Genomic DNA, 25,932 nt, shown 5'->3' with positions numbered 1-25,932 from the left:
AAGAAACTGGTCACCCCAGATGGGGCCACAGACAGTAGACCGAAGAAAGGATTCTACCCAAGTTTCCATTTGAATCAATGAGTTTATTGGGGTGAGGAGTTACTTGTAAGGAGTGTGGGTAATCCCAAACACTTTCATCACCTAAATGCCCCACCTCGTGGATTCTGGATCCTGGAGTCCTGGCTTCAGTTAACTCATCACAGTCCAGCATCTCCTAAGACCCTAACAGTTACTGGGCAGGAGGGAGAGGTAGCTGGAATCCCAGGTGGAGATACGGTAACCTCTCCTCCCTAAACTAAGGAGCATTAGCAGCCCCATGGCCATTACCAAAACATGGCTGTCACCATGTGGTTCTGCATTTCAGTATCATGACTACAGAGCCACAGTCATGTTTTTCTCCATGATGACCCAGAGGAAGTTAGTTGACCTCAACATCTATCTTCCACCTTATGTTCCTGCTGCCATAGACACAGCCATTCTTCCATGCCTTCCCTGTTGTGATGGACCAGAGTCTTTCTGAAGTCGTGAGCCAGAATAAATTTTTCCTGTTTCTGGTAGGTCTCTGGCCACCACAATGTAAAATTAACTAACACATCTGGTGGGATAGTCTCCCCTTCTCTTGCCTCATCATGTGCAAGACAGAGTTTATCTACTCCTTTGAGGATCATGTGAAGGCTCAGGGCCAAGCAAGCAGCAATCGTCCTGTTCGACCCAATCGTCAGCTAACACCCATGCTTCAGAGAGTTGTTGAATAGTTAGCAAATGCATGCACTTCAGAGGGGTGTTTAGGCACCAGCTCATCCTGGGTCTATCTGAAGAGACTGGGTTCCTGGGGCTGGCAGCCATGGGATCTGAGAAGCAAAGGGAGACAGCGAGGTTGGTCTACATGTTCTAGAAAGAACTAGGGATCTGTTTCTGAGAGTTCTATAGGGACTATGAGGCTATTGTAGAACATTTGGAAGGGACTGCAAATCCATCTCAGAATGGATGAGAGGGGATGGTGAGGCTGCTTCAGAATGATCTAGAAGGTTCTATAAGAGGGACTGGGGTATAATTTAGTCAGTGGCATGCACACATGCCCCTCTTCCTGCCAATTAAATAAATAATAAATGAATAAATGTAGAAAATGTTTGCCTTGCCAGCATAAGGTTCTAAGTTTGATTACTAAAGCCATAAAAATGCCAGGCATGGTGGTGCATGCTTGCAATCCCAGTATTGGGGGAGTAGAGACAGAACACTCTCTGGGGCTCTCTAACCAGTTAGTCTAGTCTTACTGGTGAGCTCCAGGCCAGTGAAAGACTCTGTTTTAAAGCAGAACAGCATTCTTGAGGATGACAGTCAGTATTGTCCCCCAGCCTCTACAGTAGTGTATGTACAATATGGACATTTAAAATTTTGTTCCAGAATGCCCTGAAGGGAATAGTGAACGTAGAGGAGCAGGGATGCTGGATGTAGAGATACAGATGCCAGGGCATTGAGGATGGGGGTGGGTGAAGCTGGCCTACCACCTACCAAGGAAGGTCCAGGTGCTCTGGGAACAAAAAGGGGTTTTATGGCTGCTGACACTGGGCTCTTCCTGACTTTGTGCATGTAGAGTCCTGGGTTCCTTAAGACCAGATCCTGACCTGGGAGTTCTACTGAAAAGTTTGGGGGCTTTTTGGGAAACTAGAATCTTCATATCTCTGTGTTGGTAGCAGGGTAACATCAGGTCTTATCAGAGACTGGAAGTAAGCAGAAGAGAGGAGAGTATGTGAAAGCCACACCTGTCCTCCAGGGCAGAGGTAACCCATCTGTGGTGGGAGACAAAGATACCCCAGGACCCTGTGGCACTGTGGTGCTGTAAGACCTTTCTAGAGAGAGAGGGGCCTACCGTGGGGTCAGGGTGTATCTGCCTTTTCGATCCAAGCCACAGTAGGAGTGAATGGCAAACCAGAGGAAGGCACAGAGCATCATAGCGTATACCTGGAACAGTCAGGAGAGATGCCTAGGAGTCAACAGCCATCAGCAACCCTGGTGGAAAATTTTACCACTTCCAGGGAAGTTTCTAGGATTGGGAAATGAAGGGCATGAGCTAGACATTGGGCCTCCTCCCTGGGTCAGGGGGCTGGTTCTTCCCTGCATACTGGGCCTGGAAGATCCTGGAAGTACCACAACTAGAGTGTTGGCCTGGGGGCAATAACCCAGGGACTGCCTTCTACCTGGGATGGGCTAAGGCGGGGCAGGATAGAGGGAGGGCAAGGAAGGAACTAGTGGCTACCGTGAGGGCCAGGCTGGTGCAGGTCAGGGTGGAAGCGATACTGTAGTGTGTCCACAGAAAGTTCCCGATGCTCTGGAGGCAGTCCTAGACAAAGGCAGTATGCATGGTTGTCCACCCTGGCTGACCCTCCTTGCACAGTGTGCCCAGCTTCCCGAAATTCCACTTTCCTCCCAGAGGCCCCTGGAGCTATATGATTTGTTCAAGCAGTGCTGAGGCCAGGACAGTCATGGTATGCACCTTCCCAAGCAGAACTACTGAGCGCTCTGGGAAAGAGGCTTCATGAACCTTGAGACTGAGGGCATGGAGCCTGTTTGTGGGGACAGTAGCCTACTCCCTGGGGGGGGGGGGGCAGGTAGGACCTTCCTCTTTTATTCTAGCTGCCCTGAGCTCCTCCAGTGGGCCAGTGTTTGTCCCTAGGCAGTCCAAGATCTAGGGATGTACTGCAGTCCCCTAGAGGCTGCTGTTAGTGGAGGGCAGAGAATCTGATGCTGCAGGTCTCTTCACTGTGGGCCTGACATTAATAGAGTCTCCCTAGAAACAGGGAGGTGACCACTGGCATCTGGAACATTCATATGTTGGCATTTTGTTGGGGATAGACTGAGATGTTTGGGGAGGGTGAGAATGGGCTGGGCCATGTGGAGCCGCACAGGGTGCTCTGTTGCATTTTGGCAAGCCAGTGGTCCTTCTGGTCCTTATTGGCCTGAGCTGGCCTTTGCTTCTCTCCCACCAGGGATCCTTTGCAACCAGCTGTGGTACCTTGCCACCCTGTGGGTAGGAGGCAGGCACTGAACTATTTTGTATTTGGGACCTGAGGATTGTTCTTGGGTGGTTGGGACTCCGATGGGGCTCCCTGACTCTCAGCCCTGTCCCAGCAGGCCAGCTCTCTTCCCTTCTGGGCCTTGAGCCATTCCCCACCCTCTTGTTTCTTGGAGGGTAGCCAGACATCTCTCCCCATGAGATAGGGCCGGTTTGTTTCTAGAACAGCAAGGGGATGGAACAAAGAGGGGGCTGGGTAGGGAAAGAGCCAGGAGGGGAGAATGAGTCAAAGCCTAGCCCTCAGGGTTGAAGGGCTGTTCCATGCCCTTACCCTAGTACTTTCTGCTCCTTCTGGGGACCCTGGGGACCCTTTCCTACTCCCTCTAAATACCTGATCACCCTATTATGTAGAGCCTTAGCTTTGAGCTTCTAGAAGCTTCACAGGGTAGAGTAGGGGAGGTTTTTGATGGCCTGGGGAAACCTCAGAAAGAAGGAAAGAGTGGGTGGGGCTTATTCCTGCTGCTAGCTTGCAAAAGGGAATTGGGCCTGGGGTTAAAGTCAAGCTGGCCATCCCATTAGTTTCCCTTCCTGTGGCCCTCTATTACTGGGGGTACATTCCCCCTCCTCCTCACCTCTCTCATGGCCTCCTGGCCCTGACACATGATGGCTCCCGTGCTCGACAGAAGCCCAAAAGGAGATTTCTTCCCACAACACAGAAACTGCAAGACAGACCAGGGAGGAGCATAGAGTGAGCAGGACTGATTGATGGGAAAACTAAGGCAACAAACCACAAGTACTTTGGGTGATGATTCTGCAAACTGGGCTCCCCAGAGACCAGAGCCAAGGCTTAGGATAACAGCTGCTTCTGGAAAAATAGCCACTAGTAGCTTGGCCTGGTGATAGACTAGCCTGGCTCTCTTAGAGCCACTTCTTACAGCAGGGCCCTGCTGCTTGCCTGGTAGCTAAACACCTACTTCCTTGAAGAATACCCAATTCCTTCTTGGAATTCTCAGTCCCTGTTGAATTTGATTTGTATTGGCCATACATTTGGGTAGCCAGTCATATTTGGGGTAGAGGGGGATGGGTGGGAGCTCAGTCATCTACCCAAAATGGGACCTGTGTTCTGAGACTTCCTCGTGTAGCCTGGCCAGGATGGCTGACTCTACAGGATTTCTGGCATCCATTCTCTGGAGCACAGCAGGTATGACTACCCTGTCCCTAGCTCACCGTGTCCTGGATGACAGCCAGCTCCTGCCACAAGCTGCTAGATGGGCTCTTCATCGCCTGATCATACACGACGTCATAGGTATCCAACACCGCATCCTCCACCTGCATCAGAGCATCACAGGAGGCAATGCCCTGAGAGAGACCCAGGGAAGCCCATATCCTGGGCCTCCTTCTCCAAGGACTTTCCTTCTACCATGGCAATCCTGTGGCTTGCCTATTGCCCTCGGGACTCCCAAAGGTTCAAGAAGAGGCCAGAAGAGTTTAGCTACCCACCCTCAGTGGTGGGCTTCTCAGTAGCATAGGGTGGCACCCTGGTGCTACTGCTGTCCTGGATATAGGCAATAGGCCTAGCTTGCTGAGAAGTGTGGACAGAGGCCTGGACTAGTTCCTTGTTTCCGTAAGGTGCTTGAGAGTCTTTTTCCAGAACTATGCAGAATACTGGGAAGCTAAGCTCTAAGTCTTGGACCTGGGAAGGTAAAGGTATCTGGAGTCAGATACAGGTAGACAAGGAAGATGAGAAAGGACATTGGTCCTGTCTTTGCTGTACATACAGACAACCTAGACTGTTTTGCTCCTGTCTCCTATCTCTGTTTCCCCATTCTGCTCAATCTCTACCCTAAGATGCCCTCCCCCGGGCCAGATATGTTTTCAGAAACAAGTTGGAATTTAATCTCTTCCAGGAATGCATCCTGGATATGTGGGGCTCACTGGTCTCCTGATCCAGGGCAAGTCCTCCTACATCTTTTTGCCTTGAAGACCCTGAGTCCTCCTCACTCCCAGCCTCATGCCAGGCTAGCAGCCAGGTCACACAAATAGTTGTCCTAAATGGGTGGGGTGGGGTGGAAGCCTATGCATCCTCTGGTCACTCATGCCTTTCAGAAAGGCAGGGTGTCCGTCCCATGGCTTGGGGTCCTCTATGGGCCTCATTCACCAGCTGCCTGCAGGTCATAGTGGACAGGTGGGCAGTTAGAGGTGCTTAGTTAGTCCAGCCCAGGCACAAGGCCCCTGCAGGAGCCAGGGGAACTCCTTGCTAACTGCTGATCCTGGCACCGATTCCTCCCTTTCCATCCATTCAACAGAGCCAGACATCCCCATGAGTCATCCCAGCTCAGCCTGCCCCGGCCCTCCCCCACTAGGGACAGGTGCCAAGCTGGCCTTGGTTGCTGGTCAGTCAAGCCCAGAGCCCTCTCATGGGCTCAGCTTCTTTGAGCTTGTGGGGCCACTGTGTCCTTAAGGGAGCAAATCCTGGGGAAGGCTGAACATGTCTGGAGCTATTCTGGAGAGGTTGGGGCAGGTACAGAAACCAGCAGGCCCACTTGAACTAGCCCTTTTTGTAACACTCCCTAGCACAATTGACTTTCTTTCCCTCATGAGTTCTACCACTTTTCAAGGATGTTCCAGTGCCCCGGGGCCCTCTGTCCACTGTCATTCCTACAGGACAATAGGGATGACATCAGCTGTAGAGCTCAGCTCAGCTTGGTTCTGCCCAGCATCCCACCCCCAATGTGCAGAACAACAGAGCCCTGCCTAGACCTTAGAACCTGATCTTGGAGCCTTACAGACCAGGCTGAACTCTCTCTCTGCAGAGCCCAGCCCTGGGGCGGGGCATAGTGCATGGCCATCTTCACCCATTTTGGCATCCAGGGTGCTCTGTAAGAGAGTGATCCTGGAGTTTTTATTGGGAATAGGGAAGGTGGACCAGTGGCTTCCTATACCAGGGTGACAAGCCTCCACACCATTTGTCCAGGGGTCCCTCCCAACAGGAATACAGGCTGCAGGGCTGGCAAGCAGCTTCTGGGTTACAAACTCTCCCTTGTAAGTGTTTTGTCCAGTGTGGAGGGTGGAGGAAACCCTCAGTGTATGAAGTCCTGAGTGGGTATTTGTTGTCAAGGACTACAGCCTCATGAGAAGTTGGCAAAGCCACCCACTGTGTGAGTCTCACTAAGATTAGCTAAAGCCTGCCTTCTTGTCCAGCTGTATACAGTAAACCTCGTCTTCTTGTTTATCTGTATGTAATAACCCTGCCTCCTTATTCAGCTGTATATAATAAACATACTGAGCTGCTCATGGAAAGCAGACTGCAATTTTTCCATCAGAGAGCTCAAGCCACTGGATCCCAGACCTCCCACCCTTTCTTCCTCCCTCCCTCCCTCCCTCCCCGCCTCTGTGGTGTGTGTGTGTGTGTGTGTGTGTGTGTGTGTGTGTACCTGTCCTTTATTCCTTTGCCACCCCAATCTTCCCATCAGGCTAATCCCTGCAGCCCAAGTTATTGCCGATTGAGATCATATCTCATATCTAGGTACCACCCTATCTTTCTATCTGCCTGGGCTTGGTGACTCCCTTCCCCCATGTTTGCCAGCTCAGGGTGATACAGATGGGCTGTACAGCCAAGGTCAGAAGGACCCCATGTGGAGCTACAGGTGGCTTGTGGACCAGCACTGGGTCCTGAGGCTATAGAGACATGCCTGTTTTATGCTTGGTCTTGACATGAATTATTAAGGAACTCTAAACAATTCATTTTCCCCTCCTAGGGGACACTGGGAGATTGTGGCAAAGTGGCTCTGCAGCCACTGAGAGGGTGTAATGAATAGCCCTATCTCTCTGCATTCATTGCATAGCAGGCTGAGCCACACTGCCATCCTCACCAACCTTGGATGCCTGCCAAGGCCTGTGTCCTGGGAGAGGGACCAGGAAGGAGCACCCTATTCTCACTTCATGCTGGAGCCTGTGTATACAGAGACAGTTAAGGTCTCTTCTTCCTCTGTCCTTTATCCTCTTGCTAGACCCTTGTTTCAGGATGTCTTGGGGATCTTTCCAGGGAGGTTCAGGGGGACTAGGGTAACTTTCAATGATTACCAGTTGACTCCTGTATCCTTTCTTACTCATGGGGCTGGGGGTTGCTGGGATGACCAAGTTTAAGGCTCTGAGCTGTTCGGCCTGGACTGGCCCACTGGTATGAAGAATGTGGATGACAGGAGGATGTTTGGTGATTCTGTGCAAGCTGTGCTTGGTGTCACACACTACCTCGTTCCAGCCCAGGACAACCCAGAACTAGGTCCACATTCTAGACCACCTGATAGTGGAGTGGAGCCTGACTGCCTGCCGCCCCTCCCCACCTCCCAGGCTCATCTCTAACATGTATAACCCTCCAGCAGGGCCTTCTACTCTCCATTCACAGAAACAGACTCAGAGGCACAGGGAGGCTGAAGGACATGCTCAAGTCTGTCCTTCTACCCTTGATTTCAAACCCAAGATGTCTTGACCCAGGCTACCCCCAGGTAGCTCACCAGGGCTCATGTGGGCCCTGTTGGAATTTAGAACTCCAAGATGGACCAGCAGGCCAGAGTCCAGGAGGAAGTCCTACCCCACCCAGGGTCAGACAGGGCTTAGAGAATTGCCCTAGTAGCCAGTCTTATGGGGATTGCAGTAAAGGGCCCCTTTCTTTTGGTAGACTAAGCCCTGGTTGTTGCTGTCTGTTCTCTGGTCCCCGTGAGGCCCCTGCCCATTCTGGACCCTAAGTCTGGGGCTCAAAATATAAACACAGCTTTAGAACAGGGAGATGGGCTACAGCTGCTGCAGGTCAACCCAAAGCCAGCCCCTGATACCTGGCAGCTGTCTCTACTAAGGCCACCCACGCTGTGACTCAGTCCTCCAGCCACCCGGATTACCCCTCAGTGGACAGGGAATGTTCCACTAACATGCTGCTTGGCTGTGCTGCTTCATGCAGAACTTCTGGACACCCGTGCCCTTAAGCTATTGTGGGGCTCAACCCCCTTCCAGATCTTCTGGAGCATAGAGAATCTTTTTTTCCCTCTAATGTCAGGGCTGATAGGAGTCTTGTGGGAATCTTCTTAGGCAGGGAAGACAAGCAGAAACTCTGGGCAAAGTGTCTGGCTAGTCCAGGTAGAGGGTCTTGGCTGCACTCACCTGGGTGGGGTTGTGAAATCTCCAGAAGGCCACCTGCACCAGGATGCAGAATGACAGGGCAAAGCACAGGAAACCCTGGGGACAGAGATGTTATGGTCACTACATAGCCAGATAGGAGCCTGGGGAGGCAGGTGGGTAGATTCCTCAGCTGGGTGGGGCTGAGGTACAGGTTTGAGTCCCATTCCCTACTGCCTGGGGTTGGGGGGAAACTCTTTCTGGGAATTCCTTCCCCAGGCTCTGTGTGCTTCTGAGGACCTATGGCCTAAGGTACTACACTGCTTCCCTGAGAATGGTAGGGTTTTTCAGTGTGGTAGAGACCCCTGCCCACGGGAGACACAGTGACCCATAAAGGCCAGGCAGCAACTCCCCATATCTGAAGCTCTGACAGCAGAACCTCCTACACTTTAAACATAAATGGACCAGCATCTATATTTTATTTTTAAATTTACATGTATTATATGTACATGTATAGGGAGGGCTGGGAGGCCAGAAGAAAAGCGTTGGACCTGGAGTCACAGGTAGTTCTCTATGGACCCTGGGAACTGAACTTGGATCCTCTGAAAGAGCAGGCATCCCCCATAACTGCTAAGCTGTTTCTCTAGCATTTCTCATACACCTAACCACCCATCCTTTGAGATAGGAGGGTCTATGTAGCCCAGGCTGACCTTGAACTCATGATCTTCCTACCTTTGTCTTCTCAGTTCGATGATTACAGGTGTACGCAACCACTACGTTTTATTCAGTGCTTGTGACTGAACAAAGATGTCATGCATGCTAGGCAAATACTCTATCAACTCACCCTCATCCCCAGCTGCAAACTTCCCTCTTTAAGGTAGGGAACAGCCACTTCATAGAGGGAGCCTTCTGCTAGATCTTTGTTTTGTTTCTGAAACACGTTTCCAAGGAGACCCTAACCTCTATGGCCTGAGTCATCCAGAACTACAGCCCACAACCCCAGGCATAGGTTTGACACCCCAGAGACTGATCTTCCTCCTCTTTTTTTGTCACTTTCCTACCCTTCCTCTATACCACTGCATGGGTCTTTGTGGTTACCCAACTCTCAACCCTCACCCAGAGTGCAAAGAGAGCCATTGCACACACTCAGTTTTTTCTTCTTTCCTTTAGTTAGGGTACAGACTTCGAAATTTTTTATAAAAGCTAGTGGACAATGCAGATGTCTCCCCTGACATGTACTGGTACAAGTCCCTACACTTTATGGGTGGTTTCAGAGGGTTACTCTTGACTAGAAATCCTGTTCCTCAGTAGTGCCCACCAAAGTCTTATCTAGTGACCTCAGATCTGGGTACCCTAGAGCCTCTGCCTGGCGCTCTTGACTGTCATTCAGCTCCAGGGCCATGCACATAGGTCTACCCACTATACAGAGGCCCCTGTGACCATCAAGCCCTCCATTTCAACCACCTCTCCACTCCAAAGTGTCACTGGCTCGATGAATATGTCACTCTATGAATATGGGCAGCTGTGTCGTGGCTGTCTCAACTCAGCACCACTCAGGGGTAACTCCTATGAGGAAAAGTAACCAGTATGCAGAATGGCCAGACTGGCCCTCACACTTGGGTGGGTATGTGCTCTGCAGGAATGGGGAATCCTCCTCCCTGCTTCTTCCTGCCGCTTCCAGAGACTGTCTTAGAGCTACCCTTGGGGTTGCCTGCTGCTCTGCTTTTCTTTTGCCTTTATCTCCTCCTCCTCTTCTTCCCCTTCCTCCTCTTCTCCCTTCTCATGCCCCTCCTCCTCTCCCCCCTCCTCCTCTTTCCCCTCCTCTTCTTCCTCCTCTTCCCCTTCCCCTTCTTCCTCTTCCCCCTCTTCCCCTTCCCCCTCCTCCTCTTTCCCCTCTTCCCCTTCCTCCTCCTCTTCCCCTTCCCCCTCCTCCTCTTCCCCCTCTTCCCCTTCCCCCTCCTCCTCTTCCCCCTCTTTCCCTTCCCCCTCCTCCTCTTCCCTCTCTTCCCCTTCCCCCTCCTCCTCTTCCCCTCCTCCTCTTCCTCCTCCTTTTTGGGCCTTCTCTCTCCTCCACCTTTTCTTCCCTCCTTCTCTTCCTCCCTCATCTTCCCTCTTGTTGGCAATTGAGAGCTCCTTTTCCCATCTGGAAGCCATTCCTCAACTCTGCCTCCCGGCTGAGGCTGTGAGCCAGCCCAGCCCTTTCCAGAAACCATTTCATTGCTCAAGAAGGAGTCTCCCCCTCTCCCCCTAGACCCCTCTCTGTCTCTGTCTCATCTGTTTCTGTCAAGCCTATCTGTTTCATCTCTAAGCCTCTCTCTCTCTCTCTCTCTCTCTCTCTCTCTCTCTCTCTCTCTCTCTCTCTCTTTCTCTCTCTCTGAGAGTGTGTGTGTTTTTGTAAGAGAGAGGTGGGGGTGGGGGTGGGGGAGAATGTGTGTGTAGAAAGGGTCTTAAGACCTGCATAGTGCAGAGAGAGGTTGGGCCAGACCTAACTGTGACCATTTTCTCTCTTCTCATTCTAAATGAAAATAAATGAATAAATAAACCCGTAAACAACTTGAATTGGCTTCCTGCAGGCAGCTAACTCAATTCCCGTGTTGTAGAAGGCGGGGCAGGAAAGAGCCTGGGCGGGGGCAGTGGGCACAGAGTCGTGTTTGGGGATGTTTCTACTCACTAGCCCCCTTACGTGTACACAGGAAGTCACAGAGCCATGGCGGGGCACGCAGGCGCAGACAGCACCCACCATGCACACAGGCACAAGCATAAACATGCCACAAAGAGAATGTGACCACCAGGGGAGCTCCCAGTGACCCTGTGGTGACTCAGCTGGACTTACTATCAATGGTGGGGTAAAGGATGATGGGCTGCAGCCAACTGCAGAGCCTGCACTGGGCCAGGAGTAACCTTGGGAACACAGCTCTGTACAGGAAGTCTGGTTGTGCCTTTTAGCCTAACCCACATAACAGTACACTACCAGGCCCTGAGTCTTGTTAGAGCTGTGGAATTGAAGCTTTGGAAGGCCTACATGGGTTCTAATGCTCCCAGAATCCTTTGCTCACAAATCAAGTGCCAAGCAGGACATGGGAGGAGCTTGGGAATGCTGAGGCTAGGCTGAGCACGAGCTGGGCCTCTTGGCCCACCTGTTACTGCCTTCAACTTTACTGTCTCCTCGCTGACTATGGTGCCCCCTGGTGGCCTGATGTTATACTTGGGCGCGGGCCTCACATGCTGCCTTCTGCATACCCCTGCCTCCATTTTGTCTTTTCTTCATGCTTCCCTCTAGCAAGGCACAAATCCTCTGGGATCACAGCCCACCAGCCCACAGTGAGCTTTCTACTACGGCCTCCATATGGGCTCTAAATCTCGGTTGTCTTTGTTTAGTGCGTATTCATTGTCCCTGCCCTGAGGCTTGAGCTGCCAGGTTCTACCCAGGCCCACCCAGGACTGGCTGGTCCCTGCAGCAGCTCTAGCATGTGACTCTGCCCCTGGTTCTGGAGACCAAGGGTCATCAGCAAATGTATTGAGCATGAAGACAAGGTTGCAAAGTGCAGTTTCAGTCTACCCAGGAAGCAAAGCCCTCAGCGCAGGTTCCTGAGGGTTCCTGGATTCCCCTGGCTTCTCACAGGTAGAGTTTGGGAGGTCTGCAAGCAGGGGCACTGGGATGGACGGAGGTGGGGGGAAATGCCTGGAATGGAGGGACAGGTAAGAGAGCAGGGCGTTAGGAAGGAACTGCCCACATTCAGATGACTAGAAAAGCCTGGATGGAACAGGAACAGGATCGCCATTGGGAGGGCCCTGGGAGATAGAATCTGGATTAACCATTGAGGCTTGTGGAGGCACACAAAGGAACCCATATGGAGAAATAGATACAGCAGCAACAAGGACTTTCTTCTTTGTGGTTGTGAAACTTCTCTTCAATGGCTAGGCAAGGGCAGTAGACCTCTGACAGGAAGCCCAGGCTGCAGAAACACCTATAGGGACATCCTGGTCCCTTTTGGTCTTCTAATGAGAAGTGGAATTCACTCAGCCCTGTCTCTAGACTGGCTAGTTATCAAAACCAAGTCCTGCTAAGGCTTTTGGAGATAACTCCAGGGCAGAGAGGGCTAATTCTCTCTTTCAGGGGCCCTGAAGAACCCAGATGAAGGTCTTTTGACTGGTCCAAGTAGGAGGGTCCTGACTGGGCAAGTAGAAGATCCTAACTGTGTAGGTGGAGGGACTCACTGGTCTATATCCCCTGACTTTTGCTTTTTTCTAGATACTTCTGCTGGGTCAGGCAGCTCCCTGGTCTCAGTCCTCTCCAGTTCTTGTCCCTGTCTGAGGTCTAGGGGTCATCTGGCAGCACATAGAACTTACCGAAGCCATGAGGCCATGGGCTTCTCTCACAGTGGCTATGGTGCTCAGAGCGGCTCCCAGGCTCAGTAGCCCTGCGAGGCCGATCCCCACATAAAAGGCTGTGGGAGGAGAAAGGCAGAGGATACGGAATCTAGCATGGGAACTGGGTATGGAGGTTGGATCTGAAATCTACTTTGGGAGTCACAGAACTAGAACTGACCTTCAGGGAGGTCCAAAACAGCACATATCTCTGGCCCCCCAAAAAGGGACAGCCCATAGCCCAATAGCCTCTGCCCTCCTGAGGCTGAGAAGGAAGGGGGAAGAGAAGGGAGCAAGCTAGGGGTTTTACTCTTTCCTTCGTTTCCCCTACCTCACAGACTGTCTTTAAGCACATCCCCAAACTCTCATGACAGGTGGCAGTGTGGGGCCGTACCTTATCTGTGCAGGCCCAGGCCCCAGGCTTCCTGCCCGAGGGAGGCCTAGTGCCTTGGAAGGCAGGGACAGGGGCTACCCATCCCCCATTCAGGGGCCTCAATTTCTCCCACTTTTTCCTACTGAGTGGTTACCTCCCTAGATTTCTTGCATTCCTACCAGGAGGACTCTCTCCTTAAAGTGGCCTTGCTCTTATGGAAATTAGACACCCTGGCAGGTTTGGTCCTAGCTGGGCATTTTCTGCCCTCTGTATATGGTATTCTCTGCCAAGTCCCACAGGCCTGTCTGAGTGGGCCTCGGGAGATCCCTGCCCTGACAGCACAGATCTGGGGCCTGCCAAAGCTTGACCACTGCTATGGGCCAGGTGAATCAGGGCAGGAGTGCCTGCTATTGCCTAAACCTCCCCACTTTTGTTAGTCTACCAGGCCATCTGGGGCATCCTCTCCCTACCCCTAACCTCTGGCTTTTGCCCAAAGCCAGCTTCTCTGGGCAGCCTAGGGCTGGAGAGTAAGGTCTGTTCCTCCCAGAAGCTTTTGGCCCTGGAGCCCTCCCACATCCACTCCACAGTCATTTCTGGCCTCACTTACCCCAATAGCGCAGTGTTTCATAGGGGTTCCTCTCCAAGGATGCACGGCCAATCACAGTAAAGTGGTCTCCAAAGTGAGTGACAACTGCCATGGTGGCCATAGAGAGGCCCAGCAGCTGAGAGTGAAGTGGGCTCACTGTCAGCGCTGGGGAGTTGCAGAGCCTCCTCACAGTGACAGAATGTAGGGCCTGGGCTTCTTGGGCCCCCAGCCTGGCTCCCTCCAGCTTCCTGGGTTCATAGGAGCAAGGCAGATACAGGAGGCCTACATATTTCTGTGGGCAGGCACCCACAGACACCTTACTACACACACAGATAAGAAGGAAACACAGTTGTGTCCATATTCTCTGAGGACCCAGGAGCTCACATCAAACTGTCTGCAGAGACTCTGCAGTCCCTGTCCTGGCAGTCCCAGTCCCTGGGTCCTAGGCAGCACCCCTTCCGGAGAGTTCCTGAATACTCTAAGCCACCAGCCAACCTAGGTTCTCTCAGGCTCTTCACTGACCCTTGGGGTGACAGCTGTGCCTACAAGGACATCATGTACAGATGTTCACAGTCCTCTAAGGGTGTCCACCAAGGACCCAGAACCAGTCTTCCGGACTGTAGTGTGCGGGGGGTGGGGGTGGGGGTGGGGAGACCACAGTGCTGGAGGCCTGGGCATGCTGAACTAGTTCCTCTACTACCCCCCACCAACCTATCGACTTCTTCTGCCCCACATGCATGTTACCAAGACAAAGAAGTTGGTGATCAGTATCTGGCATTTGACAATCTTGATTCGATTCCAGTGCCCCATGGTGCTCAGCTCCTCTCCTCTCTGCTCTCGTCTCCTCTCCCTCTCTCCTTTCCCCTCCCTTCACCTCCCCTCTCCTCCCTTCCTCTTTACCCTCCTCCCTTCTGTGGTTCCACAGTGGGTGGGGACCTCAGACCACAGCAGACACAGTAGGTATTGCTGTGTCCTCCCATCTGTCAGCAACCCTTGTAACCTAGTGGCTGGGTTGAGGGAAGGAAGAAGGGCAGGCCGGAAGCGGGGCAGTTTCTATACCCACTGTTGCTCTGGCCTGGCCCAAGACAACTGGGCTTTTGTAGGCACATGAGGCCTCCCTTTAAGTGGGCTGGGCCATGCTGCAGCATGGGGAGGGGGCGGAGTCTTGAGGGGAGCAGGAAGAGAAGAGTCCAATGCCTGGCATTGGTTGTAAGGGTTTACTAACCTGTAACTGTCCAGCTCCATAAAAACCTTTAGTGCTTGAGTTAGACCTTGTGTCCCAAAGTCATCCTGGGATTAATCCCCAAACAGGACTTCTGCAAGTGGCAACTGTGTCTCATGATCTGGTGGCATTAACCAATTCATAACCAGCACAGAGGGGAAAATTGTGATAGAGTCAAAACTCAGGAATGTCCAGGGGTTGGGCAAACAGGCATAGGAGTTTCAAGATGGAGGAAGTCTATGGGTATTGACCCTTGGTGAGCTAGCCATATTTGATAGAAAAAAAACAAAAACAAAACAAAACAAAAAAACAAAAAAACAAAGCATGTTTCTCAAAGCCAGAACCAGGGAGGCTGAGGCAGGAGGCTACTAGCAAGTTAGAGGCTAACCTAACACATGTAGTGAGACCCCCACCTCAAAATACACAGGGTGGGGAGATGGCTCAGTTGAAGTGTTTGCCCTGCAAGCATGAGGACCTGAGGTCGGATACCCCAGAACCTACGTTAAAGCGGTCAGGCATGGCAGTGCATACTTGTAATTCCAGTGCCATGGAGACACGGCATCGTGAGACACGATGATGATGCCTGGACTTACTGGCCAGCCAGCCTAGCCAGTGTGAAATAGCCTGTGTCAATAATTAAGTTGAATGGCTCCCGAGGAAGGACACCTGAGGTTAATCTCTGGCCTCCACATGCCTCCACCCACACCCTGCCCCAGGAACACACACATAATACACAATAATAGAGAACCATCTGAATTACTGTCAGCCACTTTTTGAAAAGGGAACAAGTGTTTGCTTACTTCAAGTATTGGGGCCCCACAAGAGGGTCTGTGCCTCACCCCCATAAGGCTCTCTGTTCATCTGCAATAACACAGGATGATGTAAGCCATGGACTGGGCAGATTCAAATACATGTGGACTTTGCTTAGTGGATTCTGGAGGCCATAACATGAGTGCTCTCCTTAAAACCTGGTTATATCTGGGCCCGCCCAAATATCTGAGGCTGTTTCTGGGTACCCAGCAAAGGGTGCATGGCTCCCTTTTAGCACCCTGTAATATAGGGTCCTTCCAGCCAGGGGGCATCTTGGTAGGAAAAAAAGGTAACTGTGGAAGTGACTCCTGGGCCTTCTAGAAGCCAGTGAAATAGGGTTGTGTACTGGCTGTCAATGTTGGTGCTGGGAAGATAAGTTGCCACCCATTCAGGAAGACTAACATTGGAACTTCCTGCTGTAGTCCCCTCTTTTCTCCTTCCTAAGGGGCTCTTCCAGAGCTCTGGGTGGCTCCTCTGCAGTTCACATCTCCCAGAGTCTGTAGGGTAGGTGAGGGGTGGCCACTATATCACTCAGAGAAGAGTCCAGGACCCAGCCAGGGTGCAGGCCAGCCAGGTGCAGCCCAAACAAAGTCTCAGAGGGGGACCTAAGTATCCAGTGTGCCAGGCCACCTGCAGCAGAGCCTCCTGCTTGCTCACCACCTGGTTTTGCTCACTTCTCAACCACCTTTCTCCACCTGCATGGAGGAAAGAGTCAGGCAGCCTTTAGAGCCCAAGATGGGCCTGGAACCACTTGGAATCCCCTTCACAATTACTCTGTACCTAGGAAAAGAGTGAAGACAGGTGCTTCCCTCAGATGGCTTCACTTTGTCTTCTCAGAGAGGTAGGGACCCCAGGTCTGTCCACCCTCTCTTTCCCGAGCCCACCATCAGGGCCAGGGAGCCCTGTGTTGCAGGACCACATAGCAACGTGCCCTTTTGGATACCTTTGCCTTCCTCTCTTCTGCTCTGAGACTCTCTGGAGGAGGAAGTGGTGTGTCAGAAGAGGTTACTGGCCTGCCTGCTGCCTTCTTCAGGGCACGTTGGGCTATGGCTCATTCCCAGTAGAGGGCAGTACTGGCCCTCTGAAGTCAGGGAGGGGCCCAAAGCAATAGTCAACTTTGGCTCTATCTGAGGCCGCCTGCTGCCCAAATCTCCAAAATGCTGTGTGTGTGTGTGTGTGTGTGTGTGTGTGTGTGTGTGTGTGTGTGTGAGAGAGAGAGAGAGAGAGAGAGAGAGAGAGAGAGAGAGAGAGAGAGAGAGACGCAGTGACAATTTTGAAGTTTTGGTTTCTTTAAAAAACAGGGAAATATAAGAATACAGTACTTTTCAAAATCCCAGGTGTGGAATATGGGGCTGCTTCAGATTGTCCACAGCAGCTGACTATAATCTGCCTCATGCTCTAGCAGGGACAGACAGTTTCTGTGACTGTGTGATGTTCAGAATTCTGGGGGCTTTTCAAAGGGTATAAATGCTAGCGTTCCAAGAGGTTGGGTGGGTGGGTGGTTGGCTGTTTGCTGATGGTCATGGTTTGCTGAGTAGCTGTGCAGAAAGAAGAAAGAAACGAGGAGGAGGAAGAGGAGGAGGAAGAAGAGGAGGAGAATTATTGGAATTATTAGATATCCTGATGGCAAAGCTCAAACTTGCCCCAAGGAACTAGATGCCCCTAATCAGCAGGAAGTAGTCTAATGATAACATCACCCCCTCTCCTTTGTATCCTTTTTTTTCTCTCCTACCTAGTGTTAGGGGTTTGAAAGGGTAAAAGAAAAGGGGTGGAGAAGGGTGGAAGAAAGAAGAACCCACAAAGTAGTCAAAGTCCAGCTACAAGTGGCACCCAGATGTGGGCCTAGGCAGAAAGGAAATTTTGATTTCATGTCAATGGACAAATGAATGGGTATTTTTTCAAGACACCAGCAAAAATTTTACTGTGTGTGCTACCTACCACTGGGATATAACCCCTTTTGTTCCCAGAGAGGTTTTTCAGGTTTTTCTTTTTCTTCTTCTTATATTCTGTCTCAAAAAAGGTGGGGAGAATGGCTAAAGCAGTTGAAAAAAATTGGGGTAGAAGGGGAGGGTCTTGAGAAACAAAAAAATGGCAGGAAAGGGAAAACACAAAGGTCCACTCTGCTCTCCGGTGTCTGCGAGGGTCGAGAGCTGCCTACAACTGGAAGTGCTGGGGAGGCAAGGGGCACCAGAAAAGGGCAAACAAAAAGGCTCAGTCCTGGTGACTGAACAAGAGAGCAGGAGTTTCCTGCAGGAGGAAAGCGGGAAAGCCAGAGGGCAGTCGGGTTAGAGAAAAGCTGACAAGGAGGGAGGACAGGCTGATGAAACAGTCCATTTCAAAAGAAAGGGTAATCTCAAACTAACTGCGCTGCCAGAGTAGGACGAGAAGTGTTCTGGCATTAGCAGACCACCATCAGCTTTCCCAGTAGTCTACAGCACATGCCTGCTAATGGTGTGGAACAGGGTTATGATGAGGTAGGATGGCGTCCTATAGAAATGACAGATCTAAGGTGGTTCAAAGAGGCTGTGGTCTCATATGGGAGACACAAGCCTTATGTGAAACAAATTCTAAATAACTGGTGGAGTGGAAGGCAAGAGAACAAGAGAGTGAGGAGGGGGCAAGCAGCCCCTTTTACAGTGGCTCAGGCCTACCTGGCTGTTGCCAGGTAACTGTGGGGCGGAACTTAGACAGAATGCTAACAACTGGGCCACTCAAAATTATTTCCCAAGACTGAAAGGGATTAGTTACAGCTGTACTAGAGGCCTGTCTGCAATTGCAATAGACAACATGGTGGCAGGAAGAAGCTTTGAATATTAAACAGGGAAATACAGTGAGGGGGATGAATATAGTAAAAGAACAGTTGCTAGGCAAAGGGCTGTGCTCAGATATGCTGGAACAGATTCAATTTGATGATGCTACAGTAGAACAATGTTGCTTAGTGGCTTTAAGAGCTTGTGACAAAGTCAGAGAGCCTGGGGAAAGGTAAACAAGGTTCCACCTTGTTTACAAAAATATACAAGCATTCACTGATTTTTTTTAAAACAAAGATTAGTCACAGCTATAAACAAAGCTGTATCAGACCCCAACACAAAACAGGTATTGATAGAGACCTTGGTGTTTGAAAATGCAAATACTGAATGTAAAATGTTATTAGACCATTAAAGGCATGAGCAGTGCCTATGGATCAGTGGATAAGGGATACAACTGATATCAGTTCTAACATGTACCATGCTAATACCATAGATGAAGCTATAGCTAGAGGTCTCTGGTATCAAAATGTCTGGTGCTTCAATTGCAGGAAATACGGTCATTTCCAAAGAGACTGTAACCAAGTCACTAAAGATTTCAGATCTCAGTGCTTTAATTGTGGGAATTGTGGTCATTTGCAACAAAATTGTGAATAAGGCATCTCTAAGGGCAATGAGTTTTTCCTAAATATAAGCAAGAAAGAAGGCCTAGACTTCCAGGGGTGTGCAAGCAACATGGCAAGTGTCACCATTGGACCAATGAGTGTAGGTCCAAGAGAGATAGCCAAGGCAATTTCTTGCCATTGAAAAGTGAAATGGAGGGGGGAGCCTAGCTCGAGGCCCCCACCGCAAAAAGTACAAGCCGTTTCAAACAGCAGCTGAGAGACACTGGGTTATAGAAGAAATTGTGAAATTAAGTCAGTCTATATACTATAAGGATGTGTTAACATCAGAATGGTTAACATCAGAATGGAAGCCTATAAAAGTTTTGCACTGGGGATGCAGGTTTGTTTACATTTCCTCGGAAATGAAAAGCTGTGGCTATCATCCAGACTGATAAAGATTAGAACTGAGCAGATTAGGTTTCCAGAACACCTTGGCCACTGATCCGAAAAGCACTTATTTAATTGAAAATGTCTGTTTATAATTTCCTGCTACATCCAGCATAATTAATGGCATAAAATAGGGGGGAAATGTAGTGACAATTTTGGAGTTTCGGTTTCTTATAAAACACAGAAATATTATAACAATGTTTTCTGTCTTAATCCCAGGTGTGAGACACGGGGCGGCTTCAGATTGTCCGCAGAAGCTGACTGTGATTTGCCCATGCTCTAGCAGGAGTGTGATTTTGCCAGCAGCAAACAGTTTCTGTGACTATGTGATGTTTGGAATTCTGAGAACTTTTCAGAAGGTATAAATACTAAGATTTGAGAGGCAGGGTGGGTTGTTGGTTGTTGGTTGGTTGCTCTAGATCAAGGTTTAAATAGTGGTGCACAAAGAAGAGGAAATTAGATGTTCTGATGGCAAAGATCAAACTTGCTCCAAGGAACTAGATGACCCTAATTAGCAGGAAGTAGTCCAATGATAATGTTGTTCCCTTTCCTTTCTATCTATTTTTCTCTCCTAGCTAGTGTTAGGGAGATGAAAGGGTGGAAAAGGCTAGAGAAGGGTGTGCGTACACACACCTATACATATTTTTTAATCTGTGTATCAGCTTTATATATGTGTGTCTATGTATGTGTCTGTGTTTGTATATACATGTATTTGTGTGTATAGGTGTATGTGTGTACATGTCTGTGTATATTTGTGTATGTTGTGTGTATTTTTTGTTTTTCTATGTATATATGTGTGCTTGTGTATATCTATGTATATGTGTTTATTTGTGTGTTTGTGTGTGCACATTTGTGTGTATTTGTATGTGTGTTGTGTATGTTTGTGTATGTCTTGTGTGGTTTTGTATGTTATGTTTGTGTTTCTTTGTATGTGTGTTTCTATCTATGTGTTATGTTTGTATGTGTCTCTCTATGTGTTGTATGTGTCCATGTGTGCATATTTGTTTATGTATGTGTTTGTGCATATCTGTGTGTGTTTGTGTGTGTATTTGTGTGTGTGTGTGCGCACATGCTCGTGCGCACGTGCATTTATGCACTGTACCCATGACGTGCACTTACTACTACTTCCTACTTTCTCCTTCCTTCATCTAATACTGAGTTAGTTGACTGAAAATGGTTTTATCCAAAAGAGATCCAATGGCCAAAGCTGAATGTTTTATGAATAAATAAAATTCACCATATTAAAAAAAAATCAATGACCTGAGAGATGACTCAGTGGCAAAGGCAGCTGCCACCAAGCCTGATGACCTGAGCTCAATTCTTGGAGCTACACAGTAGAAGGAGGGGATTCCTGCAAGCTGTCCCCTAACAGTACCTCCATACATGTGCTGTGGCCCAGCCCAAACCCCATTGTGGATTCATACCAGTACAGGTAAATGATAGGCTGTATCAATGAGTGAGGAAGAGAACAAATCTCCCATCCAGAGAAACCATGCTAGGGCCCCACCCTCCTTGAATCAGGGCAGATTTCAGCACTCATAGGCAGAGCCTCTTCCTTCCTGGGAAGAGAGAGAGACTCTTTGTGTAGTCTTTGCACTACACAAAGACACTTTGCAGGCAGTCTAGCCATGACACTCATGGCCTTTATAGTAAAGTAGCCGGAAGATGTAAGTCAGCACTCCCCTGAGTTCTATGGGCTACTCCAACAACTCTGCCTCAGACTTGAGGAGAGTCCTGCAGGGACCCTAACACATAAGTTACAACCTGAAGCTATAATTGGCACCTTCAGAGTTCTGGGGTGTGCACTCTTATTGGGCGGAGCTTTCTGCTTCAGGATCTGATGCCATCTCTTGGCAGGCTGTGCAGAGTTGGATGAAATTAGGGAACCCAGCCAGTTTGTGCCTGGGAAATGTTTAGTGTATGGGGTCACTGCTGGGTCCCATGCTAAGAGTATAGCAAGGACATAGTTCTTTTTGTTATGAGCCAGCTGCAATAGAGGCTCTGAGGGGGTCTTTGTAAACTCCCGCACAACTTCAACATTTCTATGAGCCCCAAAGAAATTTCATTTCAAAGCATGTTTTTGTCCAGTCCCCAGGTTGTCTCCCTGAGTCACACCCTCTTGGACTTAAAACCCCTCCTCCCTCTGTCTCTCCTTCCTCCTGTTCCTTCTGCAACTTAGAAGGGAGAGGACACCTGCTACCTGTTTGCCCACCCACCACTGGCTTGTCCTCACCTTCCCCTCATGGAATTGTTTATCTGTCCAGTGCTTCATCTGTTCCTGCTTCACTGATGCCTCAGTTTACACAGTTGCCTCCAGGAACCCTGGTGGGATAGAAGGACTTTGACCTAGGAGCAGGTTCCCACAGTTTGGAGGTTGTTACCCTCCTCTTTTGTCCTCTTAAGAGCCACCTGGATGGAGCACAGGCAGAATGGGGCCAGCCCAAGAAGCACCTGACATCTGAGGGCCTGGCAAGGCAGGGTGGATGACACACAGCTTTTTCCACCCAGGAAGGTCATCCTGTCTGTTACCTGGGCACATGGAGATACCTGCATCCTAGTTCTCTTCCTGTCCTGTCACTGCCTGGAGAGTGGGGACCCAAGCCCAAGGGGACTGTTAGGGAACCTGAACTGGGAATGGCTTGACTTTTGGCTTTGTTCTGACTGAAACTGTCCACTATAGTGTGTGAGAGAGGAGCTGTTATGAGCTGCCTTCTACCACCACCTGAGCCTAGGTGTCACTTGCTCTCCAGCTCTGGTATGAGGCAGCTGAACCTATTCTCAGTTCACACTCACAGCTGCTCTAGTAGAGGACATCAAGACTTATCCTACTCCACCCACCCCTGTCCCTTCTAGGAGTGAGGCCCTCCCTCCCTATCAGTGGGCTCAGCTTGCCTTGCAGGCTGCAGCTGCCCTCCCTGGGGGTGTCCAGGGTCCATAACCCCCCTCCCAGGCTCCAGGAACACCGCGAGGCACACCTCTCTACCTCCATGCAGTCCCGTTCTTTAGTGTAAGGAAACTAGAAGCTTCCAGAACTAGGCCTAGGTTAGCAGATCGAGGCAGTAAGCCGTGGAGACAACAATTATATCAGAAGAAAAAAGGTTACAGTTACAGAGCAGTGGTTAGAGTGGCCTAGCCTGTAGATACCCAGGCCTGGCCATATAGTCATGTCATCTCCAAGACTGAAAGACTGGTGCTAAAGTCTCAGCGAAGAGCACCAGTGAGGAGCTTCAGGCCCAGCCCATGGGCAGCATTCACAGAAGGCCTAAATCTCTCAAGGCCCAGTTCACCATCCCAGACTGAGGAACGGTCCTGCTATGCTATCCAATCTCATGTCGTTCCTCTTTCTTCCAGCCTCCCAAAGGGACCTGCAGCCACTCACCTGGTGCCTTTGCTTTGGGAAAGAGAAACATTTGATTTTTGAGGTGTTTCTGGACCATTTCTTGGTACTCACTGCCCCTGGAGACAGAGGCACCTCTATGTCTAATGGCTTTGGTAGGGGCTGGCAGGGAAGTGACCTGGTAGACAGCCACTAGGCTGGTAGAACCTCTCTCTCTCTCTCTCTCTCTCTCTCTCTCTCTCTCTCTCTCTCTCTCTCTCTCTCTCTCTGTTGTGTTCCAGGTCCCCACAGCACCAGGTATTGTTAGTGTCCCTGACTCTGACTCTGGTCATTCTCATGGGCAATGATGTCTCCTTATTGTTTAAACTATAGTTCTCCAGTTCTGTGAGATGTTGAGAGTCTGTTCATCTGACGCCCACAGCTCTTCCTTGGTGAGGTGTCTACATCTTTTAAATGAATTGTTTTATTGTTCATATTTAAGAGTTATTTGTATATTTTGGATAGGAGTCCTTTCTTATCTAAAATATTTTGATGGTGCCAAAAAAAAAAAAAATGTATTCAGTGGTTAAGAATGCTTACTGCTCTTGCAGAGGACCCAGCTTTACTTTCCAGCATCCATCTCGTGGCTCATAGGCCTCAGTTACTCCAACTCCAGGGAGTCCAGTGCCATCTCTGGCCTCCACAGGCACCGGGAATGCACGTGGTACATATATGTGTATATATACATACACATAAAGCACTCATAGATAAAAATAAATAAATCTTTTAATTTTTTTGCAAAGATATTTCCCAGTCTGTGGGCTTGTCTTTTTTTCCTCCTCCTGTCCTCCTCTTCTTCTTTTAAAAGAATTGATTTATTTATTTGTATATATGTCTATGTGAGTATATGCACACTTGTGTTTAGGTACACACATCAATACATACATGCAGAGGCCAGAAGAGGGCTTGGGGTGTTGTTATATATCACTCATCACCCATGCCTTTGAAGCAGGCTTTCTCCCTGTTTTCTCTGCTAGATTAGAAACCAACAAGTCCCAGTGATCCTTCTGTCTGATCTTCCTCGAAGGTGAGGTCACAGGTGTGTACACAGAATTCCCAGATCACTATGTGGATGCTGTGATCCGAACTTCACGATTGTACAGCAGGTCCTCATAATGGCTGGGCCATCTCTCTAGCTCCCCACAACCCTGGCCCTCTCTCCTTGATACAGGTCTCATGTATCCCAGGTTAGCCCTGAGTTCGCTTCATCCCTGAGGATGACCTTGAGCTTCTCTTGACACCATCTCCCAAAACAGGTCTACATTATCGCATCTAATCCCCATCGTTCTTTTAGCAGCATTTCTGCAAAGCAGATACCCGGTTTGGGTGTGAAATGCCTCCCGCTGGCTCATGTATTTGAACACCTAGTTCCCACCTGGGGATATTGTTTTGGGAGGTTCCAGATCTTTTAGGAGGTAGGGCCTCGATGGAGGAAGTAGGGCACTGTGGGGTGGACATAGAATGTCATAGTATGGCCTCACTTCTTAACCTATCTCTGTTTCCTGATCCATAGAGATGTAAGCAGGTTGTCTCATGTTCCTGCTGCCACAGTTATGAGCTGCTCCCACTGCTATGATGGACTGGGAGCCAAAACAAACTGTTCTTGCCTACGGTTGTTTCTATCAGCTGTTTTGTCAAAGCAACAGGTAAGGCGACTAATACAACAGAAGTCTTCAATTTTAATAAAGTCTAATCTCTTGGTTATTGATCCAGTGAGTACATTAGGATTCTTTATATATCTTAATAAAACTTACCAGGACATTTAAAGCTGTTATTATTTTTTTTTTTTAATTTTTTTTTTTTTTTTTTGAGACAGGGTTTCTCTGTGTAGCCCTGGCTGTCCTGGAACTCACTCTGTAGACCAGGCTGGCCTCGAACTCAGAAATCTGCCTTCCTCTGCCTCCCAAGTGCTAGGATTAAAGGCGTGCCCCGGCAAAGCTGTTATTTTTAACTAGTGAGGAACTCACCATTCCTTCCCACCACAGGCTTAGGAACACCTCGTCATGCTCCAGCCCTAGGGATCTCGATTGACTTCCTGGAGGCATCATGCTGTGCTGCTGCTCCACAGACAAAGCTCTGCTTCCTGGGCCCTCTGAGCCGGAAGCTGTAGGCGTCTACCCTAGTTTTATTTATGCGGGTGTGATTGAAAAGCCTGACTAAAAGCAGGGAGAAAAGAGTTTATTTTAGCTTACAATTCCAGGTTGCAGTCATTGTGGGGGAAGTCAAGGCAGGAACTTTAACAGCTAGTCACATCTCACAGCCAAGAGCAGAGAAAGAAGAATGCATGCATACTTGCTTGCTTGTGCCCAGCTGTATGTCTCTGTTATCATACACTTCAGAAGCCCCTGTTGCAGGGAATGGTGCTGCTGATGGTGGGCTGGGTCTTCCCACAATTAACTTAATTAAGACAGTCCCCCGAAGACACACCACAGGCCAATCCAAAGTAAATAAATCCCTCACGGAAACTCTCTTGCCAGGTGACAACTCTAGGTAGTATCAAGTTGATATTTAAAGCTGAATTTCATGATATCTTAAGATGACTTGGTCACATGGTGTGTGTTTGAAGGTCAGGTGATCAAATCCCACAGGATTTGGGGGAGGCTTCTGCCTTGATGATATTGTTAGTGTGCACCGGACTAGGTCAAATGCATGCTCTTTCCTACTGTGTAAGATACAGCACAGTGTCTAGTGGCTCTCTTTGGATTTTGCAGTTAGCAGATACATAGTTAGTAACCCAAAGGGTCGACACTTTTCAGTGAGGCCTAAACAAGAACAGGCTCTGCAACAGGCCCAGGCTGCTGTGCAACCTTCTTAGCTTCATGAGTGGTTCTGAGCAGCAGATCCTATGGTATTCAAGGTGCTTATGGGAGGTAGGAAGATCTCTTGGGGCTGTTCAGGCTCCTGAAGGAACTTCACAGTCTACCATCCTTGGTCTTTGAGAGTGAACCCTGCAATCCTCTGTGGATACTTTTTCAAATCTTGGATTACCTCTAAGCACCACAGAGCATGTGACCATGTGACACCAACTGACCACATGGCCTGAACTGTCCATTAGAAAAGAACCATCGAGTGACCCATGATGCAATGGGGTTGGGGAAACACAGGTATGTGTCACTATTTTGTAGAGGCAGTGGATGCAGGGCAAACCTGATATAACTAACAACCCCATGTTAGTTACTGCACTCATTCCTGGGACATGATATTTGGCAAAAGTAACTTAAGGGAGGGTTTATTCTGACTCATCGTTCGAGGGTACAGTCCATCACAGTGAGGACG

At 49.6% G+C, this 25,932-nt stretch overlaps 1 protein-coding gene and 1 long non-coding RNA gene across 8 annotated transcripts in view; one reads left to right on the top strand and one right to left on the bottom strand.

Annotated features, from left to right (window-relative positions):
- Positions 1-25,932, top strand: part of LOC143434647 (uncharacterized) — a 69,876-nt gene that overhangs the window by 30,103 nt on the left and 13,841 nt on the right. For all 4 annotated transcript variants that reach the window (XR_013104287.1, XR_013104286.1, XR_013104288.1 and 1 more), the window contains 2 exons: positions 19,500-19,639; positions 24,170-24,302. This is a non-coding gene — a long non-coding RNA (uncharacterized LOC143434647). The remainder of the gene's footprint in view (positions 1-19,499; positions 19,640-24,169; positions 24,303-25,932) is intronic.
- On the bottom strand, positions 77-14,487 carry Tspan32 (tetraspanin 32). Of its 4 annotated transcripts, none has more exons than XM_076913843.1 (9): positions 14,194-14,484; positions 13,471-13,697; positions 12,473-12,570; positions 8,168-8,242; positions 4,241-4,342; positions 3,646-3,732; positions 2,258-2,341; positions 1,871-1,962; positions 77-851 (listed from the first exon to the last, which is right to left on the bottom strand). In XM_076913843.1, exons 2-9 carry the CDS (start codon positions 13,568-13,570, stop codon positions 809-811), a joined length of 681 nt encoding a protein of 226 aa, XP_076769958.1. In that variant the 5' UTR covers positions 13,571-13,697; positions 14,194-14,484; the 3' UTR covers positions 77-808. The 4 variants fall into 4 exon arrangements, with proteins under 4 accessions (XP_076769958.1, XP_034372586.1, XP_076769964.1 ...); XM_034516695.2 differs by having other exon boundaries at positions 13,471-13,585; XM_076913849.1 differs by lacking the exon at positions 1,871-1,962 and having other exon boundaries at positions 13,471-13,585; positions 14,194-14,487.

The sequence above is a fragment of the Arvicanthis niloticus genome, chromosome 1 (assembly GCF_011762505.2).
Source record: "Arvicanthis niloticus isolate mArvNil1 chromosome 1, mArvNil1.pat.X, whole genome shotgun sequence".
NCBI classification, from domain to species: Eukaryota; Metazoa; Chordata; class Mammalia; order Rodentia; family Muridae; genus Arvicanthis; species Arvicanthis niloticus.
Note: the sequence above shows the minus strand (reverse complement) of the source record. Positions and strands in the feature narration are given on the sequence as shown.